This window comes from Mirounga leonina, unplaced genomic scaffold (genome assembly GCF_011800145.1).
Source record: "Mirounga leonina isolate KUSES-001 unplaced genomic scaffold, KU_Mleo_1.0 Mir_201, whole genome shotgun sequence".
NCBI classification, from domain to species: Eukaryota; Metazoa; Chordata; class Mammalia; order Carnivora; family Phocidae; genus Mirounga; species Mirounga leonina.
Genome location: NW_023270504.1, coordinates 714,510 through 740,847, shown reverse-complemented (window position 1 = coordinate 740,847; position 26,338 = coordinate 714,510). Strand labels below are relative to the sequence as shown.

At 36.5% G+C, this 26,338-nt stretch overlaps 1 protein-coding gene and 1 long non-coding RNA gene across 2 annotated transcripts in view; one reads left to right on the top strand and one right to left on the bottom strand.

Annotated features, from left to right (window-relative positions):
- LOC118025509 lies at positions 1-23,878 on the top strand. Its single transcript, XR_004683329.1, has 6 exons — positions 1-313; positions 592-685; positions 12,518-12,644; positions 18,503-18,749; positions 18,879-19,038; positions 23,792-23,878. It is a non-coding gene; the product is annotated as an uncharacterized LOC118025509 (long non-coding RNA).
- The window catches only part of SLC2A13 (solute carrier family 2 member 13), a 359,809-nt gene continuing 353,488 nt past the window's right edge, over positions 20,018-26,338 (bottom strand). The window contains exon 10 of the mRNA XM_035027907.1: positions 20,018-25,056. Within this exon, the coding sequence (XP_034883798.1) occupies positions 24,830-25,056 (227 nt within the window). The 3' untranslated portion in view covers positions 20,018-24,829. The remainder of the gene's footprint in view (positions 25,057-26,338) is intronic.

Sequence of the window (26,338 nt, the reverse complement as noted above, 5' to 3'; positions counted from 1 at the left end):
AGACATGCTGTGCTGCATCAAGGGACTATCAGTATATGCCTGACTGGATTTCAGAATTGTTACTGGCTGGTAACTCTTGTTACCTCTATTTCACCCCTTTTCAATAGAAAAGTCTATAAAAATTACCTTATGCCTCTTATACCATTGTATTTTGATGTGCAGAGGATATATAACTTATCTCTGTAGTTTCCCAGGTCTTCAGATTGAGAATAGTTATACTTGGGGAGCTGTGCTTGATAAATAGTATCTGGAGAGTGTCATACACACTTGGATGAGATTCTGGACTTTGAACTTATGTCTGGTGCCATAACAGGTGAGACTTTTGCCTGGGGGGAGGGTTGTCTTGGGATGTGGAGTCTATAATTTGCATGCAGAAAGAATATAAGTAATTCAAGGCCAGAGGATATGTTTGCACTTTGACTCCCCTTCCACAAACAGTGGGGTCTTATTACTCTCCTCTTAATATGAGTGAGCCTTGATGACTTATTTCTAACAAACAATGAGATAGAAGTGATGCTGCATGACTTCCAGGATTATATCACAAAAAGTAATATAGTTTCCAGCTGGTGCTCTCTTTTTTCCCTCTTTCAGGACACATACCTCTACTGCCCTGAACTGCTATTTAAGAAGTCTGGCTGCTACTAAACCTCCATGCTGGAGAGACCATGTGGAAAGACCATATAGAGTAAGCTGCCTGAGGAGCCCCAGTCTTTTGGGTCTTCTCAGCCTGGACACCAGATGTGTGAGCAAATGAACTATCCCTCTGCTTTTAAGCAGCCCCAGCCAAGAGTGTATAGAGATAAGCCGTCCCTGCTAGCCATGCTTATGCTGCATATTTGTGATCAAAGTATGTTGTTTCAAGCTAATAAAAATTTGGAGGTGATTTGTTACATAGCATTAGGTAACAGATAGTTCATGTTTACAGGTCTTACTCTCCTCACTGCTACATTTACTGATGAGAGCTAGAACCCTGTTTTGCAATATATTTTTTAAATGTATATGTCCTAAAATAGTGCTTTTCATACAACGGGCACTCAGTAAATCCAGTTGGTTCTGTAAAATGGATTGAAGCAGAACCAGACCACATGTAGCTAGCTCTCATTCTAGCATTATAGCTGTTATCACCTCACATTTCTCCTTTAAACCTTTGTTCTTGTTGCTTTGTTTACCTTACTTTCTGACTTCGGCTCTAGTTCATAACTTTTATATCTCTTTCACTTCATCTTGGTTTTTATTCCTTAACCTAACTTTTGCCTTATGACCTGATAATGATAATAACTACTAAAATGTACTAACCTATATATAAATTTTATAGCTCAAGAGCCAGTGTATCCCTTGGAAATAGTGCCTAGTACATTTATATAAAACAATTAGCAATCATTTGTGGATTGACCTTACCTATGTGAAAGACACTGAAGTAATTTATATACACTACCTTTTTTAATCCTCACAACAACATTATGAAGATTATCCCCATTTTATAGATAAGGAAATTGAACTTTAAATTTGTGAAGTGACTTTCCCAGGTCATCCAGTCAGTGGTAGAGACAAGATTCAAATCATCTAACTCTAAAGCCTATGCTTAATGACTATGCTTTACCTCATTTTGATGTTAACATAGGTTTCTAGTTGTTGATCATGAACTTTGCCCACACCCTTTATTTGGTTTGCAATTTAGCCTTGCCTACTCCAGAACTGATGTCCTATTTGCCTCTGATTTGTATGTTGCTACATTCCATCCTGTAGTGCATTTTTGGGGGTCCATGGAAAGAATCTACCATTTAAAAATATAATTATGTACACACAAAAAATCAGAACCAAGACCTATTTCAGTAATATGGAGAATAACTCTGCTTTTTTTTTTAATAGAAAATATGTAAAACCTAATATTCACTGAAGCCATTGAACTATTTCCATGCTTGAAAAAATAGAACCTGTAAGAATGAATGGGTAAGACTAATGACAGTTCTTTCTGATGTTAGATTTCAGTTTTAGAATTAGACATTTTAAACCTCGCTCATATACCAGTACTTTTTTTTTTTCCTCTTAGGGTGAAATCATTTGCTCACATGGCAAAGTCTAGTTTTCTGTTGCATATTGGCATAATAGTTAACTCTTTTGGCTGCTATTGGTCATTGGGTTCTCAGCCAAATTATTTGGTTCTCACTAATACTTTGGTGTCATTGAATATGTTGTATGTGAACCATATTTGCCTCTTATTTGTTGCTTTAAGGATTTTTATTGAAATGTAATTTATGAGTTAGAGAAAAGGTGAAATATAAAAATTGAGAGTGATTAACAAGGTAGACCAAAAGAGAATTTAGCAACATTTGAAAAATCAAAGTACAATGAAGTGCAAAGATATCTTTTTCCTGTCATAACTTAATTGCAGTTGACTCTTGAACAACACAGGTGTTAGTGGTGCCAATCCTCGTTTAGTCAAAAAGCCACATATAACTTTTGACTCCCCTAAAAACTTAATTACTAAGAGCCTACTATTGCGGCCTTACTGATAACATGAATAGTCAATTAACACATTTTTTGTATGTTATATGCATTATATACTGTATTCTTAAGTAAGCTAGAGAAAAAATGTTATTAAGAAAATCATAAGGAAGAGGAAAATACATTAATAGTACTATAAAAAATCCAAGTATAGTGGACCCCTGCAGTTCAAACCTTGTGTTGTTCAAGGGTCTACTGCATACTGAAACTTTATTATGTTTGATATTAGTTAATTCCAGTCTGTCTTTAATAGTTGATAATGGGGCACTACTTCATTTTATGTAAGATCAGATCCAAGGATCATGATTTTCCATATCTGTTTTTACTTGGAAATTACTTCATCTGACTTTATATGATGTGACACCCCTCCCAAAAATTGCTAAGTGGCATTTTCCAAATTACTTCATAATGGCTCTAAGTAATGACTTCTTTGTTCAATACCCATGAAGGTAACATATTTCAGTTTATTTCTTAATCTAGAAATCTTTTCTGAATTTCACTGTAAAATGTAGAATAGTTTTTGCCATGTTGTATACAATGCCTAGAATAAAGTGTATCTTACAATAGGTACTTATTAAATTTTTGTTGAAGGAATGAGACACTTCTCTTGGGTAGATTTGGTCACTCTGCAGTCACTGGAATGACAGAAATGGGGATGTTTTTAAGATGGCCTAGACTTATTTTTATTTACCATCTCATATGGCTCGAACAGGAATTAGGCTCTGTAGCGTTTCACAAGCCATCTAACTAATTCAAGGCCTTATTTAGCCCAAAATTCCTTCTTTGCTATCACACCAGGCCTACTTCCTTCTCAGCTTATTACCATTAATAACAATAACCAGTATGTGTTCTACACAGCATATGTCATCTTTGGCTAATCACCCCATAATATTATTGATTGAAGTGAGCATTTGTAGCCTAAGAGAGAAAATATTGAGTTCCTCCAAATTCTGTGATATTGGAACTCATAAGTAGCAGAAAGAAACTAGACTGTTTAAAGCCAACAGATTCTATTAAACCGTGATTATTAAATGTTCTTTAGTGGCATTAACCTTCATGTTTTTATAACGTGAAATAAAAAGATGACCATTGTAAATGAAATGGCTGATGAAATAATGATGTGGAACTGAGACCCAGAGTTGCAGAGCTGTTTACAACTAACTGTGGGTTTGGGGTAGGGGTGCTATTGTAGAATCACTATAACATGTTGTTTTTTATAGCTATAAGGTCATATTTATCTTTTTTTTCTCCTTTGCAATGTGGTGAGGTCAGTGTTTACAGCCTGTTCCATACAACATTTCCAGACATCTAGTTAAGTTTCAAATGTCACTGGGATGGCTACACATATTTTTGAACATGCAGCCTTAACACATTAAAAAATCCTGCAAGGTAAAGAAAGTATATATATTTTCCAGAATTCTTAACCTCTAAGTCCTCCTTTTGCTCTTCATATAAAAATGTAGTTAATTATTTTTAGAGGACTTAAATATGTATGTGCAAAAACCTAGAGGTTATGGGAGATACAAATTAATTGAGATAGCCCTTTTCCCAGTGAGTTTTTCATTTAATACAGGATTAATTCCTTTGTTCATTCATGTGTACTCAGTGTAGGCACTGTGAAAGCAATGACCAGAAGAAAACAAGATAGATTGATCCCTAGTCACATAAATCTCATGGTTTAGTAGGAACTACCATAAAGAGAATACAGAATATCATGATTGAATTATTTATAGAAAGAGAGTTAAAATATATCACTTTTGGCTAGGATGCTCAGGTAAGGCTTTCTGGCAGGTATACTTACAAATATTACAAGTCACTGGGAAATAAATGCTGTCTTCATTTTTGAGCAGAATGGATATAAGAGGGGTAGAAACCAAATGAAATACTGAAGATTGCAAAAATGGTCATGATTCTCTATCCCTCCCTACAGTCACAACTGGTACATTATAATGTTGCATGTTCTTCAGTTAAGAGGTGGAATCTATTTCTCTATCCTTGTAATTTGGGTAGGTGTCGTAAGTTGATTTTGCCTATAAAATCTAGCAGATGTGACTTTGTGTCAGTTCTGAGCCTAGACTCAAGAGGGCTTGCATACTTATGCTTTCTTAAAAGGATGCTCAGCTGTGTTGGAAAATTCTGGGCAAGCCAGCTGAAGGATGAGAGACCACATAGAAGAGCGATGAGCCATCCCAGCTGAGGCCCTCTTGGACAGCTATCACCTCACCCACCCAGTAGCTGACCTCATGCATTAGTGAGCTCAGCAATAACCCAGTAACCACCCATCTGGGCACAGTCTGAATTGTCAGCCCACCAAATTATGAGCTAAATAAATACTTGTGGATGTGAAACCCCTGCATTTTGGGTTGTATTTTACATAGCAATAATTAGCTGATGTAGCTTAGTTAATAAGTAAAAGTGCACAGAGGTGGGAGGGTTGGGGTGGCTGGGTTTTAGACATTGGGGAGGGTATGTGCTATGGTGAGCACTGTGAATTGTGTAAGACAGATGAATCACAGACCTGTACCCCTGAAACAAATAATACATTATATGTTAAAAAAAAAAAAAAGATAGTAGGAAGGGAAAAATGAAGGGGGGGAAGTCAGAGGGGGAGACAAACCATGAGAGACTATGGACTCTGAAAAACAAACTGAGGGTTCTAGAGGGGAGGGGGGGGATGGGTTAGCCTGGTGATGGGTATTAAGGAGGGCATGTATTGAATGGAGTACTGGGTATTATATGCAAACAATGAATTATGGAACACTACATCAAAAACTAATAATGTATGGTGACTAACATAATAAAAAAAAAGAAAAAAAGTGCATGTAGGGAAGAATGTTTTAATTACCAAACTCTCAATACCATTTGTACGGTATACATACTTCTGGAAATTTTTTTAGCAAGCCAGTTTTATTTTCTGGGGTGAATTCCTATGGCAAATTTCTTGTGGCAAACATGGAGTTTGGATTTATAATATGCACGGATTATGTTGCTTTCCAAAAAGTTTGTATCAAATTAATAGGAAACAGCGTGTATCCAGTTTCACAGAAACAGCGTGTTGTAATTTTTTAATATCTTTGCTTATATGTTTTGATTTGGGGGGGGGGCACTTTGCTAAGTAAAAGTGATATTAAGGTTTTCTTCAGTTTATATCTTGGTATCACTTACAAGGATAATTTGTGGTCAGAAATAAGAATCACCAGAGGCAATCAGTGAGGCCCTTGCTTTCTATAGTTAAATAATATAGTGAGGAAGAGGGGGTGCCTAGGTGGCTCAGATGGTTAAGCGTCTGCCTTCGGCTCAGGTCATGATCCCAGGGTCCTGGGATCCGGCCCCACATCGGGCCCCACATCGGGCTCCTGACTCAGCGGGGAGTCTGCTTCTTCCTCTCCCTCTGCCTCTCCCACTGCTCATGCTCTCTCTCTCTCTCTCTGTATCTCTGTGTCTCGAATAGATAAAATCTTTAAAAAAAATAAATTAAAAAAAATAATATAGTGAGGAAGAAAGAATGTGAGATTTAGAGTCCAAGCAACTGTGTTTGCTCAGAAAATATAATTTGCCTGATTTTTTTTAGATTATATTTTCTCAACTTTTTTCTTGCTTCCCCAAAACTAAGAGATAATGTTTAAAATTCAGCTATTTTTTGGTAATGAAATGAAAGCCACATGAAGGAAGTCTAATTTGTGTTATCTGAATAAACTGTATTTTTAAAACTAGTGTATCTTGAGTTTGAGTAGTCATTTCATGAACAAAAGTATTCCTTTAAATTCTTAAATATATCTTTAATTTATAGAAAGGATTTCAGGTTTTCTTAACATTTCTATATCTCTGGAAAAAATATTTTCTTATGCCTTTAGAGTTTTTATTAAATTTAAATCTCTCTTATTCTGTATTCTAAATGGACTTTGAAATTCTCATGGGTTGATGTCCTTAGCTTACATAGGACGTACCATAATCCTGGGGACATCCAAGCATATCAGTAGAATTCAAGTAGCCTGGTCATCATCTTACCAGGGAATATGATGAGAGTGTTTTTTGCTGAGGAGAATCAGTATTACTGAGGCTAGAATTTTATTACATGATTAATTTAACAGGGCTTGGGATATGGCTGGATATAGAGGTGGCAGACAGTACAGTGATTATTGTTTTCTTTTTCTGTTTTTAAGATTTTATTTGAGAGAGTGTGGGGGAGGGGAGCAGAGGGAGAGGGACAAGCAGACTCTACACTGATTGTAGCCTGACGTGGGGCTCGATCCCATGACCCTGAGATCATGACCTGAGCTGAAATCAAGAGTCCGACAATGAACTGAACCACCCAGGTGCCCCTAATGTTTTCTGATTTGAGCTAGCTTGATAATTAAATTAATAGGTTAGTTAATTTATTTGTATACAGTGCATATTTTATAATTGCTTATTGATGATAGCAAGGTTATGTTACTATAAACTATTTTTGAGATGTGGCATATTGCTTTTTAAAATTTTACTTAAAAAATTTTTATTCCAGTATGGTTAACATACAGTGTTACATTAGTTTCAGGAATACAATATAGATAATTCAACAATTCTATACATTACCCAGTGCTCATCAAGATAAACATACACTTAATTCCCTTTACCTATTTCGCCTTTCCCCCACCTCCCCTTTGGTAACTATCGGTTTGTTCTCTATAGTTGAGTTTGTTTTTTGGTTTGTCTTGCTGTTATTTCTTAAATTCCACATATGAGTGAAATCATATGATATTTGTCTTTTCCTGACTGATATACTGCACTTAGCATTATACCCTTTAAGTCTGTCCATGTTTTGCAAATGGCAAGATTTCATTCTTTTTTAATGGCTGAATAATATTCCATTATATGTATATACCACTTCTTTATCCATTCATCTATGGATACTTGGGACCCTTGGGCTGCTTCCATAATTTGGCTCTTATAAATAATGCTGTAACAAATATAGGGGTGTATATATCTTTTTGAATTAGTGTTTTATATTTTTTGGGTAAGTACCTAGTGGTGCAATAACTGGATCATATGATAATTCTATTTTTAGGGTTTTTTTTGAGGAACCTCCATACTGTTTTCCACAGTGGCGACACCAGTTTGCATTCCTACCCACAGGGTAGGTTCTTTTCTCCACATCCTTGCCAACACTTGTTGTTTTTTGTGTTTTTTATTTTAGCCATTCTGACAGGTGTGAGGTGATGCCTTATTGTGATTTTGATTTGCATTTCCCTGATGATGAATGATGTTGAGCATCTTTTCATGTGTCTGTTGGCCATCTGTATGTCTTCTTTGGAGAAATGCCTGTTTATGTCTTCTGCCCAATTTTAATTGTATTATTTGGTTTTTCTGGTGTTGAGTTGTATAAGTTCTTTATGTATTTTGGATACCAACCCTTTATTGGATTTGTCATTGCAGATGTCTTCTCCCATTCAGTAGATTGTTAGTTTTTTAAATTGATTCCTTTGTTGTGCAGAACCTTTTTATTTTGATTAAATCCCAATAGTTTATTTTGCTTTTGTTTCCCTTGCCTCAGGAGATATATCTAGAAAAATGTTGCTTTGGCCAGTGTCATAGAGATTACTACCTGTTCTTTCTTCTACGATTTTTATGGTTTCAGGTCTCACATTCAGGTCTTTAATCTATTTTGAATTTATATTTGTATATGGTGTAAGAAAGTGGTCCAGTTTCATTCTTTTTGCATTTAGCTGTCCAGTTGAACATCATTTTTTGAAGAAAGATTTTTTTTTTTCTATTGCATATTCTTCCTTCCTTTGTGGAAGATTAATTGACCTTATCGGTATGGGTTTGTTTCTGGGTTCTTTATCCTGTTTCATTGACTTATGTGTCTGTTTTTGTGCCACTACCATACTCTCTTTGGATTACTACAGCTTTGTAGGATAACTTGAAATCTGGAATTGTGATACCTCCAGTTGTATTTTTCTTTTTCAAGACTGCTTTGGCTATTTGGGGTTTTCTGTGGTTCTATACAAATTTTAGGATTGTTGGTTCTAGTTCTATGAAAAATGCTGTTGGTATTTTGATAGGAATTGCATTAAATCTGTAGATTGCTTTGGGTAGTATGGACATTTTAACAATTTTTGTTCTTCTAATCCATGAGTGTGGAGTATCTTTCCATGTTTGTATTGTCTTCAGTTTCTTTGGTTTTATAGTTTTCAGAGTACAGGTCTTTCACCCCTTGAGTTAAGTTTATTCCTTGGTGTTTTATTATTTTTGGTGCAACTGTAAGTGGGATTGTTTTCTTCATTTCTCTTTCAGCTGCTTCATTATTAGTGTATAGAAATGCAATAGATTGGGATGCCTCGGTGGCTCAGTCATTTAAGTGTCTGCCTTTGGCTCAGGTCATGATCCCAGGGTCCTGGGATCGAGTCATACATTGGGCTCCTTGCTCAGTGGGGAGCCTGCTTCTCCCTTTGCCTGCCGCTTCCCTTGCTTATGCATGCACGTGCTCTTGCTCACTCTCTGACAAATACATAAATAAAATATTTATTTTATTTTAAACCCTCCTGGTTTCATTGATCTGTTTTATTGTTTTTTAAGTATCTGTTTTATTTCTGCTCTAATCTTTATTTTTGCCTTCCTTCTACTGGTTTTGGCTTTTTTGTTCTTTTTCTAACTCCTTTAGGGATATGGTTAGGTTCTTGGAGATTTTTCTTCTTGAAGTCACCTGTACTGCTATAAACTTCCTTCATACAGCTTTTGCTGCATCCCAAAGATTTGGACTGTTGTTTTTTCATTTTCATTTGTCTCCATATATTTTTTTGATCTCCTGATTTTTTGGTTAATCCATTCATTGTTTAGTAGCATGTTATTTAACCTCCATGATTTTTTGTTGTGGTTGATTTTTATTTTCATAGTGTTGTGGTTAGATAAGATGCATGGTATGATTTCGATCTCTTTGAATTTGTTGAGACTTCATTTGTGGCCTAATATGGGATCTCTTAAGGAGAATGTTCCATGTGCACTTGAAAAGAATATATATTCTGCTGTCTTAGGATGGAATGTCCTGAATATATGTTAGATACATCTGTTCCAGTGTGTCATTCAAAGCCACTGTTTCCTTGTATTTCCATTTAGATGATCTTTCCATTGATGTAAGTGGGGTGTTAAAGTCCCTCCTATTATTGTATTACTATCAGTTACTTCCCTTTTGTTTGTTATTAACTGCTTTATGTATTTGGGTGCTCCCATGTTTGGTGCATAAATATTTATAATTGTTATATCTTCTTGTTGGACTATCCCCTGTCCTTCTTTGTATCTTATTGTTACAGTCTTTGGTTTAAAGTCTTTTTTATCTGGTATAAGTATTGCTACTTGGTCCTTTTTCACATCTGTTTGCATGTTAAATTCTTCTCCATTCCTTCACTTTCAATCTGCATATGTTTCTAGGTCTAAAAGGAGACTTTTGTAGGCAGCATGTAGATGGGTCTTGCTTTTTTATCCATTCCATCACCCTATGTCTTTTGATTGGAGTTTTTTTCTTTTTTTTTTTTTTTCTAAAGATTTTATTTATTTATACATGAGAGACAGAGAGAGAGAGAGAGAGGCAGAGGGAGAAGCAGGCTCCCAAGGAGCAGGGAGCCCGATGTGGGACTCGATCCCAGCACCCTGGGATCATGACCTGAGCCGAAGGCAGACGCTTAACCATCTGAGCCACCCAGGGGCCCTGGAGTGTTTTTTTCTTTTAGCACTTTGAATATATCATGCTATTGCCTTCAGGCCTGTGAAGTTTCTGCTGAAATATTAGCTGATAACTTTATGGGATTTCCCTTGCAAGCAACTATTTTCTCTGCTTTTAAAATTCTTTATCACTACTTTTTACCATTTTAATTACTGTGTGTCTTGGTGTGGACCTCCTTGTGTTGGTTTTGTTGGGGACTCTCTGTGCCTCCTGGATCTGGATTTCTGTTTCCTTCCCCAGATTTGGGAAGTTTTCAGCTATTTCTTCAAATAAATTTTCTTCCCCCTTTTCTCTCTTTTCTCCTTCTGACATCCCTGTAATGAGAATGTTATTATGCTTGATCGTGTCTCTGAGTTCCCTAAGTCTGTTTTCATTTTGTATCATTTTTTTCCCTCTCACCTATTCAGTTGGGTTGCTTTCATTAGTCTGCCCTCCAGGTCGCTGATCTGTTTTTCTACTTTCTCAAGTCTATTCCTCTTTAGTGTATTTTTAATTTCATTTGTTGATTTCTTCATCTCTGATTGTTTCTTTTTTGTTTTCTGTCTTGTTGTAAAGAGTCTCACTGATGTCCTCTGCTCATCTCAAGTCCAGTGAGTATCTTTATGATCATTATTTTAAATACTCTATCAGGCATATTATTTACCTATGTTTTGTTTAGGTGTCTTGCTGTGCTTTTGTCCTCTTCTTTCATTTGGGACATATTGCTGTGTCTCCTCATTTTATCTAAGTATCCTTGTCTGTTTCTGTGTTTTAGGAAAGTCAGCTATGTCTCCTGCTCTTGAAAGTAGTGGCCTTATGAAGAGGTCTTGTACTGCCCTGTCATGCAGTGTCTCCGGTTCATTAGAACCTGGCACCTCAGGGGTGTCTCCCATATGTGTTGTGCGTGCCCTGCTGTTGTGGCTGAGCTGATGTTGCCTTCAGTTGAGTCATCTGTAGCTGCTCTCTTTGCTTATTGTGGGAAGTGTTTGGTTCCTGTGCTGTTAGTGGGCCAGTCTGGGCCCCCTTGGGCTTGAGTTGTGTCAGACCAGGTGTTTGCCATGGATGCAGTAGCACCGAACTGCAGGGCTCTTTCTGTTTTGTCCCCTGAGAGGCTTTTGTTGGTGGCTTGAGCTTGTAGTCAGACTAGTTGTCTGCCCCCAGCTCTGCTGGAGCCACAGTCTGACTGGTGTGTGTAGTTCTCCTTCCCTCTCTCTGGGGCAGGAGTCACTCTGGAGTGGTACTGGCCCCTGTTGGGGCTGCTCGCACACTGCCAGGCTTGTGGCATTGCTTTAGGTGGATCAGGCCAAGAGTGTATTAAAGGGGGCGGATCCACACAAGCTGTCAGCAAGGTTTATGCTGGTCTGCTGTGGAAGGAGATCTGGAGGGGGCATGTCTGCAGGAGAATGCAGGGTGGGGCTCATTTTTACCAAGTTAGTTAGTTAGTGTTGGTAGGGTGGGAGGCAGGGGAGGGAAGTGGCTCATTTGTTGTCTGTTCTCCCTCCCCCTGCTTCCAAGTCTCCCAAGGATCCCTGCACCTACAGTGCGTGCTCTGAAATTAGCAAACAGATCTCCGTCCTGTATACCCCAGGGGATTTTCAAGCTGCTGCTTCTATGCCGTATCTCTGTGGGGCTGTTGTTGTACTGTCTCCTTAAGAACAGGGACTCAGTTTCCTCTTGCCCTCCCAGCTCTCCCTGAGCTGAGCCCACTGATTTTTAAAGTTCCAGGTTTTAAGTCCTGCTGGTTTTAAGAACTCACTCTTCAGCCCCTCTGGTTTTCGAGCCAAATGTTATGGGGATTCTTCTTTCCCCTGTGGAATCCCTGATGTGAGTCTGTTTCACTCCTTCTGCACCTGTGGTGTCCCTCCCTCCATTGGACAGTGTGGAGGTTCCCTTTAGCTCTGGACTGTATCTTTGTCCTTACTACCCTCTTTGATGTGGCCTCTTCTCTTTATTTAGTTGTGGAGAGTTCTGTCAGTCTTCATGTTGTTTTCTGGGATATTTACACTGATGTGAGTGTTATCTGGTTGTATCTGTGGGATGAGGTGAGCTTAGGATCCTCCTATTCGACCATCTTCCCCAGAAGTCTGGATGCCTTTTTTAGAAAGGCCAGTTTGTCAGGTTCCTCTCTACAGTTAAACACCTTTCCCCCCCCATTTATGGAGGGAGGAAGAGGTCATGTAACTGCCAGTTATACATGTTATGTTTATTAAGTATGTTGATAAATGAACTCTACTGTCTAGCAACTTGAAGGCTTTCCTGTTGGCACTTGTAGGTTCCTTGAGACTTCTGATTAAACCTTAGAAATAAGGGTAATTTGTTTATTTTTGGTTTCTAAAGGTACAGCTGCCTTGGAGCTCTGGGACTTGCTCGTGGTGAACACCTCTGACAAGACTTCAGTGTCTTCTGGTCACTTGCCCAGTTATTCCTTCTGGTAGGAAAAGGGCTTCTTAAAGCACATAGAAAGGTATTGTGTCTACCTCATCTGGAGTTTTTAAAATTGTATTTTACGAAGTTGAGGAAGCTTACTAGGTTTCCAGTCCTGTATGTAAGGGGCTTGGAAGGTCATACTCCATCCTGACAAGTAAAAAGGTGAACAAATTGAAAATAAACAACTCTTGAAAAGTGCGGTCACAGGGCAAATCACTGCCCCCACAATTGGAGAAGACATGGAGAATCACAACTTGCCTAAGCAGAAAGTCAAGAGCAGAAACATTTATGGGAACCAGTGTCAAGGTAGGAAACCTAAACTAATTGATGGATTGCTGGAGGCTCAATGTAGACAAGTCTGAGAGCCAAAAATTTCAGAAGGGTGTAGTCATAGTGAGGCTTCCTTACACTTTTTTGAGTTTTATTTCTAAGAGCTCTACCAGGTTCTAACAGTGAAGATTGGAGAAAAATTCTCTGAGGCGCCTGGCAGGAGGAGGGGAAAAGGAATCAATTGTAAATAGGCCATAGCAAGCTATTCTTTTTTTTTTTTTAAGATTTATTTATCAGAGAGAGGGAGAGAGACAGAGCACAAGCAGGAGAAGCAGCAGGCAGAGGGAGAGGCGGGATCCCTGCTGAGCAAGGAGCCCAATGCAGGACTTGATCCTAGGAGCCTGGGATCATGACCTGAGCCGAAGACAGACGCCCAACTGACTGAGCTACCCAGGTGTCCCACAAACTATTCTTAACAAGGCCTGCCCTCAAGAGAAAGTATGTTACCAGAGCCTAACTTGGTTGGGCTTTATCAGAGTCTAATTGACCTGGGGGAAAGGAACTACCTAACTCCAGCTCCTTCTAGCCATCCTGGCCCACCAAAGGGGAAGAAAAAACTGAAAGTTTTTTGTGAAGTTTATATCCCAGGGGCACAGGCTCATTAAGACTTAGATCTACTGATAGGATTATGGAACAATTCCTCTTCTCCCACACCTTACCACTACATCACTAAAGGCCTATTTATTGGCCTATTTACCTTTTACCTACTATATCATGTCCAGGTTTCAACAAAAAATTACAAAGTATACTAAAAGGAAAAAAAAAAACAATTTGAGGAGACAGCAAACATCAGAACCAGATTCAGATATAGTAAGGATGTTGAAATTATCAGATTGAGACTTCAAACAACTATGACCAATATATTAAAGATTCTAATGGGGGTGCTTGGGTGGCTCAGTCGGTTCGTCTGCCTTCAGCTCAGGTCATGATCCCAGGGCCTGGGATTGAGCCCCGCATCGGAGCCTGCTTCTCTCTCTCCCTCTGCCTGCTGCTTCCCCTGCTTGTGCTCTCTCTCTCTGTCAAATAAATAAATAAATAAATAATTTTTTTTAAAAGACTCTAATGGAAAAAATAGGCAACATGAAAGAGCAGATGGGTAATGTAAGCAGAGAGATGGAAATTCTAAGAATAAAACATGCTAGAGATAAACATTGTAACAGTAACAAACATGCCTTTGATGGATTCATTAGTAGACCAGACATAGCTCAGGAAATAATCTCTGAACTTGCTATGTCAGTGGAAACTCTTAAAACTAAAAAGCAAAGAGAAAAAAGATTTTAAAAAATTGCATAGACTATCCAAGAACTGTGGGATGAGTACAAAAGTTATAAGGGGAATACTAGAATGGTAAGAAAGAGGAATAGAAGAAATACTGCAAATCATAAGGACTGAGAATTTCCCCAAATTGATGTCCGATAACAAACCCAGGATCTAGGAAGGTCACATAAATGCCAAAAAAACCCACTAAAACCAAAACCACCACCACAACAAAAAAACCCACAACTACACCCAGGCATGGCATATTCAAACTGTGGAAAATGAAAGATGGAAAAAATCTTGAAGCTGGAGGAAAAAAAAGACACCCTACTTAAAGAGCAAAGATGGGTATTACATCTGACTTCTTAAAAACCCAAGTAAGCAACAAGAGAGTGGAGTGAAATATTTGAAATGTTGAGAGAAAAAACCCACCACCCTTGAATTCTGGAGCCTGCAAAATTATCCTTCTAAAGTGATAAAAGACTCTTCTCAGACAAAAATTGAGGGAATTTGTTGCCAGTTAGACCTGTGCAAGCAATGTTAAAACAAGAAAAGTTCTTCAGAGATAAAGTGATACAGGTCAGAAACTTGGATCTGCATAAAGAAAAGAAGAGCATTAGAGAAGAAATGAGTGTATAGGAAAAGCTTTTATTTTCCTATTCTTACTTGATTGAACAGATAAGTTTGTTTAAAATGATAGCAAACGCAACAGTGTGTGCAATGTATAGCTTATGTACAAGTGAAATTAATGACACCAGTGACATAAGGGACAGAATTAGGAATATCTGACTCTTCTGTGAAAGAGTATACTATTATTTGAAAGTGGTCTTGAATTAGTTATATATGTACATTGCAGACTCTAGGGCAACCACTAAAAAAGGGAAAAAAGTATAGTTGATATGCTAAGAGGAATGGAATCATATAATATGCTTAGTGATAACCACAAAAAATGGAAAAAGTAGAAAACAAAAATAGGAATAGAGAACAAAGACAACAAATAGAAAACAGTAACAGATAGGGTAGATATTTCATCACCCTAAATGTTAGTGGTCTAAATATACCAATAAAAAACAAATTGTCAGTGGATCAAAAACAAGACCCAACCATATGTTATCTTTAAGAAACTCACTTTCAATATAAAGGCACATGCAGATTAAAAGTAAAGGGATGGAGAAAGATATACCATGCTAACATTAATCAAAAGAAAGTTGGAATAGTTAAATTAATTTCAGACAAAGCAGACTTCAGAGCAAGGAAGCTTATTAGGATTCTGTGGGTTAATTTGTAAATTTGGGCATATTTTGGAAATTACTGATCATTTTAGACTTTAAATTCCGACCTTTTCACATTTACCTCTAAATGTTATTGTCAGTTTTATCCAGTAGTTATGTTTTAGTTTCTAAGTCCATAACCAGTGACCCTGCAGGAAAAAAAAGTACAAATATTTTCAGGTAGAGACAGTTATAAAATTTTCCATGATAAAGTTCATTGTAAAAAAGGAAATTACTAGTACTTGTTAAAAATGACTTTGGCACAAACTGACCTTTCTGTTCTACTTAAGTTACTTCCTGTGACTCAATTATTTCTTCATCCATACAATAAGGGTAATAATGCTACTTTTGATACAGGGTTTCCTGAAGATAAAATAATGTGTATAAAGTATATAGCATATAAGTGTGTTTTTATTCTATAAAAAAATGTAGAAATAGAATATTATAAAAGATGCAAATTTCACCCCAACCTTGCTATCCTATTTAGATATTCTCCTCCTCTAATAGGAATAAGAAACCAAACTTATCATCCAGATGTGTTTATGTGAATATACATGTCTTCATATAGCATATGGAATTGGCTGTTTGATTAAAACAGCTTTGCTATACAGAGATTGATTTATGAAACATGCTGATATTGGCCTGGTAATATGGTATTATTTTAATCATTTTTTTCCAGCCCAGTTAAAACTTCCCACTACTCCTTTGTAGGCCACAGGAGCACCTGAGATGCATGCATCCATTTATTCTTTAAATATTTAGTGAGCACATACTATATGCTAGGCACTGTATGAGGTGGAGAGTCAGTAGTGAATAGTGCAAATTCCCCGCTTTCATGCAGTGTATATTCTCATGGGAGAAACAGATAAGAACTAAAAAATAATTTTCAAATAGTGATAAATACTAGGAAGAAAATAAAACAAGTTTACATGATATTGGGGAGGAAAGGAGTGATTAAATTGAATAGTCAAGACAGGCTCTCAGAGGAGATGATTTTGAGCTGAAACCTGAATGACAAGAAGGAATGAGACACAAAGAATAGGGCAACAAGCATGCCAGGCAGATGTAACACCACATGCTAAGCCTCTGGGTGGAAATGACTTAGCTTTATGAATCCCTAAGTAACTTGCATATAAATCCACTTAGTTTATTATTCACTAGATGAGCTCACCATTTGAAAGAAAATGCAGCGGATTCCTTTTTAATGTGATGATTTAAAAAATTGTGTGTAGTGGTTCAACTATTGTGTGCTTAAGAATCATCTGGAGAGTTTAAGATACAGTTCCCTGATCTAAAAAAGCTGAACTTGTGAAAACAGTAGAATGGTGGTTACCAGAGACTGGGGGGTGGGGTGTGGGGATTGGGGAGATGTTGTTTAGGGGTACAGATTTGAAACTAGTAGACAAGTCCTGGAAAGCTAATGCACAGCATAGAGATTATAGACCATAGTATTGTATTAATAAACTTTAGAGTAGCTAAGAGACCGTATTGTTACCACAAAAAAGAAAGGATAATTATGTGATGTGGTAGAGGTATTAGCTAACACTATGGTGGTAAACATTTTGCAATATGTGCATCAAAGCAATGCATTGTATACCTTATACAGTGTTATATGTCAATTATATTTCAATTAAAAATATAGTTTCCTGGATTATATCCCCAGATATTCTGATTCAGTAGGTCAGGTGAGGCCCATAGATTTGCATTTGTAACAACTCACAGATGATGCCAGGGCTTCTAGTTTGAGGACCATGCTTTGAGAACCACTGTTCTAACAAATCTGTTTTGGGTTTAGTACTCATTTGCTAGAAGTGAACCATGTCAGTATCTTCTTTCATGTAAAAAATTAATTTGCTCTGCAGGCTGCTCATCATGCAGTTTTTGTAAATGTGGTGGAAAAGCGTATGAAATATCAAAGGTAAAAATAGTATCAATGTTTCATGTTGAATTTATAGCATTTATAATAGCTTAATTTCAATATAGCCACTTAGTGAAGGGTTAATGTCATTTTTCATTTGGAGAGAATTTTTTTTTAAAGATTTATTTGAGAGAGAGCGCATGAGCACACGAGTATGGGGAGGGAGGGAATCTTCAAGCAGACTCCCAGCTGAGTGCAGAGCCTGATGTGGGCTCCATCTTATACGACCCATGAGATCAAGACTTGAGCCAAAATCAAGAGTTGGATGTTCAAATGACTGAGCCACCCAGATGCTGCCCCCCTTTTCCCCTTTTTAGAGCATTTGGAGAGAATTTCGAAAATTATTTTTTTAAATGCTAAAAGGAATTTAAATGATAGGTTACCAAGAGATATTCTAAAATTATTTTTGTTTCTTGACTCAGAGATCACACACAGAGAAACTGTGTACTAAATCCTGTTAATCTGGAGACTGTGAGAAGGTTGTGCTTTTCATTAACTGTGCCATTCAGGAGGATGCTCAAGGGAAAGAGGTGGAGAAGGGAAGAGGAACATCAGGCTAGTCAGCCATATCAGCGCAAACCATTCTGGTCAGCAGGAGCTTGGCTGCTGCCGTCATACACCCTGTATGACATATGTCAAGCCTGTGTGCTCCTGCCCCCAGTAGTTGTTCTCAGGAAAGGAATTTATAAACACATTGCTTGTGCTTTGGACAGTGCGACCTTAGCATCAGGGTTAGCATGTGCAGGATGACACTGAGAACAGCCAACAGTTACCCAGCACTTACTACGTGCTATTGCTCTAAGTGCTTTAGATGATTAATGCAACCCCCATAACAAATATATGAGGTAGATAGTAACATCTCTACTTTATAGACAGGAATTGAGGCAAAGAGTAAGTCAGTAATTTAGGTTACCAGGCAGTAAGTAGAAAAGCTGGGATTCAAAGCTGGCAATTTGTATTCATTCTGATTCCTTAAACAATGTACTATTTGGAGAAAAAGCTCCAAAGGTCTTCAGAATTTGTGTCTATAGACCAGGTTAAAGTGAGGTGTCTGATTCTTCCTCTGCATACCTTTTAAGTAATAACTAACACAGGAATTCCACAATGTTTATTTTGTAGTCTTTCTGCCTAGGTCTGACCAGAAGACATTCCAAATGATGACGGAGAGACGACTATTGGTGTAGTCCACACAGAGAGAAGTTCTGTACTACTTCCTAGTTTGTGATCTTGGGCAAGTCATCAAAATGTTCTGAACTTAAGTTTAGTACCCATAAAAGCACTACAATGTTTACCCCACAGAACTGGATAGTTAAATGAGGACTTTGACCACTGATGCAAATATGTACTGCAATATTTAGGTGTCCTGGTGAGTAGACCCTTTATGCGTAATTTATGGGATTTTCTTTGGGTCATTCTGACTGTAGGATTTTTATCTTAGTTGCTGGCATCAGAATCCTTGATTAAATGCAACTCCACTTTTTTTTCTTTTAAGCAGGAGAAAATAAAATTTAATTTTGTGTGCATGGGGAAACCACCTAGACATGAGACCCCCATATGGTAAGCCTTTGGACAAGTGGATCTAGTGTCTTTATGGGATCTCCTCAGGCTGTTTCTACATTTGGGCTCAGGATGGCACACCCTAACAAACTATGGAGGTAAGTCTAACAGTTGCCCAGATCAAATAGTAGATAATTTCTCGCTAATAAAAGCTACAGTTAGGACAAAATGACAATGGAGAGCAATAGAATTCCAAAAGGAAATGTCAACAGGTCATCCAGCAGGTATTTTGTGTTATTTACAAAGCAAATACAGTTTTTGTCAACCCAACATAATGGCTTATGTCACACCTGGTATGTATGTATGTATGTATGTATGTATGTATGTATTATTTATTTATTTATTTATTTATTATTTATTTATTTATTTATTATTTATCTATCTATCTATTTATTTATTTATTTTAGAGAGCACAAGCAGGGGGAGGACAGCAGAGGGAGAGGGAGAAGCAGGCTCCCCACGGAGCAAGGAGCCCGATATTGGGCTCGATCCCAGCGCCCTGGGATCATGACCTGAGCCAAAGGCAGACACTTAACTGACTGAGCCACCCAGGTGCCCCATTGTCACACCTGTTTTGACAACAACCAGAAATAATATTTCAAGGGTTCCTAAAGCACTTCATTTCAAAGTTTTATATTTACTATTTAGAATAATTCCTTGGAACAATTTTTGGGTATTATATATTTATTTTTAAAAGATAGTTGAGGGGCACCTGGGTGGCTCAGTTGTTAAGCGCCTGCCTTCAGCTCAGGTCGTGGTCCCAGGGTCCTGGGATCGAGCCCCGCTATCGGGTTCCCTGCTCGGCGGGAAGCCTGCTTCTCCCTCTTCCACTCTCCCTGCTTGTGTTCCCTCTCTTGCCGTGTCTCTCTCTCTCTGTCAAATAACTAAAATCTTTAAAAAAAAAAAAAAATAGTTGAGTTTACCCATTATTAAAAGAGGTAAAATATCATTAAAATGAGGACTGCATAAATATATAGAGATAACGAGATAACTAATTTTGTAGATGCCTTTCCTGGGTAACCTAGATCCTAAAATCAAAGGAAGAGAATTAGAGAAAATACAAAAGTGCAAAGGAGATAAATGACTAATGAATTGTCATAACTTTTATTTGATTATTTTCATTTACAGTTCTGGCACTGACACTTTTTTTAAAAAAAGATTTTAATTTTATGTAAAGATTGAACTTCAATAAAATAACTTAAAAAATTTACATATACATCACTAAATTTCCATAAAATATACAATACTTTTGATACAGCTATAGGCTAGAATGACTTTGAAGGAAATGATACATATTCATAATTTTTAAGAGAGATCCCATATGTCACATGTAAGAATAAATATTTATATTGAATTTTCCAAGACATGGGAAATATTAAATACTATATACCATGCACTCAAATTAAAATATACATTTTGAAATACATATTTTAAAAGCATAAAACTTTTAATCTAGATGTACATTAGAGCTTCTAAATAGAAATTTGAACATTTATTACAAATAAAGATACTATAACATCAAATGAGATACAGTCCAAAAGCTGCTAGGAACCAGTTTGGACATGTAGAATATAAAGTTCTACTTTGGCTAGAGTTAAGTCTCATTTTTTTTTTAACCTTCAAGTGAGATGGAATGATGTTAATTTTACTAAAATTGTAAAACTTCACAAAATATAGGTGTTTAAGTACTTGTAAGCTGCATTCCTTTTTCTCATACTGACATGACAAAAATCAAACACATGAACTGTGAAATAAATATATGAATATTACTACTAAATGAAAGTAGTTATTGAGCATTTCATAGACCAAATCACTCAAGTGCAAGACTGCTTTATACATATAAAGATTTATAGGAAATTACACCATTTTACACTCACAGGCAAATTAAGAGGATAAAATTCTCTCATGTACTTCTGACCATCATTGACACTCTTACAAAAGAGCTCTTCAATGAGTATTGGTATACAAATATTTCCCTAAAAGATAACGTAAAAAGAGTTGATAGCAGTTAGCTATTTGGCATTTTAAAATGATTGCTATTTCCAGAAAACAACATTTCTCACCCATAAGAACTGAGTGTACTGATAATTAATACATTGCTACCACCTGATCACTTCATCAAATTAGCTTAACATTTCTGTACATGAGGCTAAGAAAATTGATAAGAAAAGTGACAGAAAACAGGACATTAAAAATAATCCAGAGAAGAATTCTAAGTCTTTTCATAAGCAGCAGCTATACGTGAGCTATACATTTCATCCACTATTTAATAGATTTTGCTGTAAAGCACATGTTATGAATTCTCTGCCATGGGCCTGCTAGGTCATTGTTTTATTTGCAGTTAGTAAAAAGATATAAACTGAAAACTTGTTGCAACAAGCTGTATAAGTGAAAGCTATAAGGTGCTTAGTATAATTTGAGATTTTATAACCAGGAGAGTGGTCAAAACAAAACAAAACTGATTATAACAAAAATCTCATTAATTGTTCTTAATTACTGTGCCGATAAAACAATCCTTCCATTCGCCCTAATTGCATGACAATATTTCTAAATTGTATTAGTGTCATTAAGTTGTGACTTTCTTAGATAAGATATAATGTTTTTTTAGAATATCCTCCCCCTAGAATCTATGATTACAATACATTTCAATTTTACTTTCCAATATAAAGCAAAAGGGTAAATTGTCAGTTTACATTTTTCCTGTTCACTTTCTCTAGATTATGGATTTTGAAATGATAGTAAACAACTTCTAAGTTTTTTGCTTTAATGGAATTCTCATTTTAGAGTGAATAATTTAAAAAATATTTAGATTCTTATATACTAAAATCTAGCTCAGTGGTAAAATTATGAAAAAGCACTTGACAGCATATGGAAGTATTACCGTTTAAATTTAGTTTTGATTTAGATCTTTTACAAATACATTAAAAATCATGTTTTGGGTAATTAACGACTAAGGTGCAACAGTCAAAATTATTAGGAATGTTTGTATTGAAGAAAACTATTAATACCAAATCTTTAAAATTTATCTGACATCACATTCAGACCTATGTGTTCAAATGCAGATAAAGGGTTATATTCTCTTTAGTCTATGGCAGATCTCATCAGCCACCAAGCTAAGCCTCAAATAGGGGTTATGACTTTCTTTACTATGTGCTCCTAAAACATAATATGTCTCTATTGAATGTGCAGCATGCTTAGAAGGAAAACTTAATTTCAGTTAAAAGCGTGATGCTTAATCTGTTTTAATATGGTAGTTCAAATCATACCATATATAAATTGTCCTACAAAATATATATTTGATGATATGTCAAATGGAATGTTTTCCAGTTGATAGTGGTAGCCAAAGATGCTGAGAACTTAAAAGGTACATAATATAAAAAAACCTGCAAAATTCAAACGCTTAATTTTTAAATATACTATAAAGGTTCACCAAATCTAAAAATAATACTCTAATTGTATAAGGTTTCTTTTTAAGTAGTTGTTTTTAAAAAAATTATAAATAATCTTTATACTGTGCCACTCTGTCTTGTACTTCAAAGATAAGGAATATTGTCTTTATCACTATATAAATAACAAATAGTCCTTTAAAGGAGAGGTTGAGGAGAATAGGGGAGGAGAACTGTGGCTAATTTTCCCTGTTACTCTGTGCATTTATGGATATAAAGTTGAATATACCGTTTGCTTATGTCAGGGAGAACAGGCCATGTTCTGCTTTAGGAAATAATAAAAGTCCAGTTGCTCCTTTAATAAAGTTACTGTGCATTCAGCCCAGCTGAGTACAGAAGCATAGAGTTAAGGCTATGTATATAATAAAGGGAAGAATAGAGGCAATTATTTGGATAAATCAGAAAAATACATTTTTAGAGAGCACTTTATTGGTCTAAATATTTTTTCTTCCCATCATATTCTGATTTTACCACATAATAGCTCATTTTCCACTTCACTTGTGTGAAGTATTACACAGATAAGAAATTTTTATGGGATAAGAAATATCAATAATTTTCTCATATTAAGTCACATCTGCTTTTCTGGGGGAAAAATCAATATTAATATACCCTTAGAAATCAATTGTCAAAGCACCTAATTCAGGGAAAAAAACTCAATTTTTTTTATTGTATGAAATGATCAAAAGGAGAAAACTTTTTTTTTTTAGCTGAAGGATTTTTAGGCCAGTAAAGTGACAGTTCAAGTACTGATCATACCCCCGGTGGCTATGAGAACAAACCTCCTTGGCTACATTCTCAGTTTTGATAATAGTGATAGGAATAAGCCAGACTTCAAGCAAAGGACAAAACATCTTGGAGACTGGCAGAAACACACATTGAATTTAGAGATAGCCATCTTTTCACTCCAAAGAGCACCTTAAAATCCATCAAACTTATATATTCCTATCTGGCCACAGACGATTCATTCATATTTTCACTGGAACTAGCAAGTAATTTTGTATATTCTGTATAGTTCCTAAGAGTAAAAATTAGAGTTCATTGATTAACGAGCATAAAAACCAATGAACACTTTGAGAAGACACTGTAGAAATGTATGCTATATTAGAACCATTAATCTGTTCCAATAGAAAACCCCAATTTTTAGACAAGAAGGAAAAAAATCCAAGCCAAGTATGAGAAAAAGGAAACACCCACAGACAAATCTGTATCTTTTTTTGATAAATTGTCAAGGAAAATGAGAAAAGGGTGTGCAAAATAAAAACGAGTTTATGTTCTTAAAGTAAGAAAAGACTAGTACTTTTAAGAGTTAATAAAAAGCTAAGGAAAAAATAAGTCTCACTATTTAAAACATCAGTAACAGCAGGATTATCTGTCACTGATTTTCTTTCTTTCTTTTTTGTTTCAGGAATTATTTGATTAAAAGAAAGGGAAAAATAGTCTGCTAGCAGCTATTTATATTAAAACAAATGAAGGCACAAATTAGTAGGACTCCAGAGGCTATGAGTGAAGGCGTGGTGAGTATAAGGTGATTTTGGTATGAACAGAAACCCTGAAATATCGTTGAAGATCTGGTGCTATTTTGTGTTTACAGTTGCATACCTAAGTAACTAACTCAAATCAGGGATCCATAAAAATGTTTTCTTTCTTACTTTCTAGCAATAAAATATACTTATCAAAACTTGCTAGCTTAATAAAAAAAAAATTAAAAAAAAAACAAAAAAACTTGCTAGCTTATCTGTGCAAATGGATACTTATCACCAATGCAAAAAATATGTATGAAAATAAACCCTAAAAGACCTGCTTTTCATAATGTTCAAAAGGTCCTGTGTAGAGTCAGCTTCTGAAGAACTCTAAAGATCTGATTTGGAGAGAGAGACCAAAATGTGGAATCCAAAGGAGATAAGGACAACCGTGCCTCTGTGGGAGGCACTTTTGAATTTGTTGAAAGCTTAAATAGAATTTACTTTCTAATAGATGATCACAGATAAGCTACTTGTCCTTAGGAAAATTTAGGGCCAATGGGCCTTGTTTTGACAGAAAACACCCTTGGATCTTATTCCAGAATCCTTCTTCATAAGTATATCCTACATATACGATTAAGCTAGATTAGCACTGACTCTAATAATTATATATGGTTTTAGGAAAAAAATACCACTGAAGTCACTGGATACAATATTCATTTTAGACTACCTCAGGAAGGAATTACATACATTTGTTCAATAATTATTAGTTTAAAATCTCTAAATATTGTTTTACATTTCTGCTTGTGAAAAAAAATGTCATCATGGTTGTATCGTCCTCCTAATCAAGTATTCTAGAAGATGAGGTCATTCAAAACTAGACTGTGGAAAGAACGAGATTAAAAGCAGGGCATTGAGGTCACCAATTGCTGCTTTTGTCCCCCAGGTTTGTTTAAATACCTAAATATATCAGCAGCTGAAAATTATTCCACATCAGAAGCATCGTTGTCAGAAAGATGATAGTTACTTCCCTTCACCCGAATATATTCAATATATCTCCCTTCATCAGAATCTGAAGCGCCACATGTACATAACCTGTTATCAAAGAGTGATTCAATTTCCTCTAATTTTTTCCCTTTGGTCTCAGGAAGACAGCCATAGATGAAAAGGAGTCCCACGCCAGCGAATCCAGCATAAAGGAAGAAGGCTCCTGCAATGGAAAATAGTACATATTTGTACGTACAGTCCTAGGTTGGAAAGAGTACTTGATTTTGACTTTTCTTTCTGGTCAGTCGTGTAATTGTGGTCTGACATAGAATCAAAAAATAACTACCAGCCTGCTTTACTGCTTTATTGTTCTAGCTCTGTGAACATAATACAATTTATCTTTCTTTGAAGATTTTATTCATTTATTTGACAGAGACATAGTGAGAGAGGGAACACAAGCAGGGGGAGTGGGAGAGGGAGAAGCAGGCTTCCCGAGGAGCAGGGGGCCCAATGCAGGGCTCAATCCCAGGACCCTGGGATCATGACGTGAGCCGAAGGCAGACGCTTAATGACTGAGCCACCAGGCGCCCCCAATTTATCTTTCTAAGCTCAAGTCATGTAATGTCTAACTCAAGAAGAATGGTAAACTGGGTTCAGACATAACTTCTACTTTGAATCTCTCCTCACTTCCCTGGCTAGAGATCATTGTTCTCTCCTATGTACTTTTACAGCACTTTGCTGAGACCCCCCATCATAATAAACAAGAAGTATAATTGGGTGCATGAATTTATGTCTGTCTTGTTTACTAGACTGCAGGCATTTTGAGGGAGAAATTTCTCATGTATCTTGTATTTCTGAAACCACATACAGTGATGCCACTGAATTCATGACTCAGCTAAGTACATGGCAACTGTTACCTTTCCAATCTCTCATGCCCAAAGTCTAGGAGTCAACTTTGACTTTCTTACTCTCCCGCCCAATATCCAATCTGTCAGGAGATCCTCTTGGATCTACCTTCAGAATACCAGAAATGACCACTTTTCGCCATTCCACTGGCATCTCTAGTTTAAGGGCCATCCTCTCATCTGAACTATTGCAGGAGTCTTTTAATTAGTCCCCTTGTTCCTTTTCTTAGACCACTAAGGTCCCTTTTTGTTTTTGGTCCGTAGCACTTCTCACCATCTGACATACTATAAAGCTTATTGTTTTGTTTCCCTTGACTAGAATGTAAGTCCCACGAGGTCAGAAAATTTTGTTTTGCTGTAACACTATGCATGCTAATGGAGCATAAATAAAAAGACCTTAGTAGTACCTGGTTGTGTTTTCTAAGTGTCAATGCAGCAAGCCTAGATGGATGAGATAGATGTGACTTGTCTATATGTCTACGTATTTCCAAGATGGTCTTTCCTTTATAATAGAATTCTCAATTTAAATATAAGACCCTAACTACAGTGGAGTTCCTGCCTAATTTGAGGCCTTAAATCCAGATCATCGTGGTGAAGGAA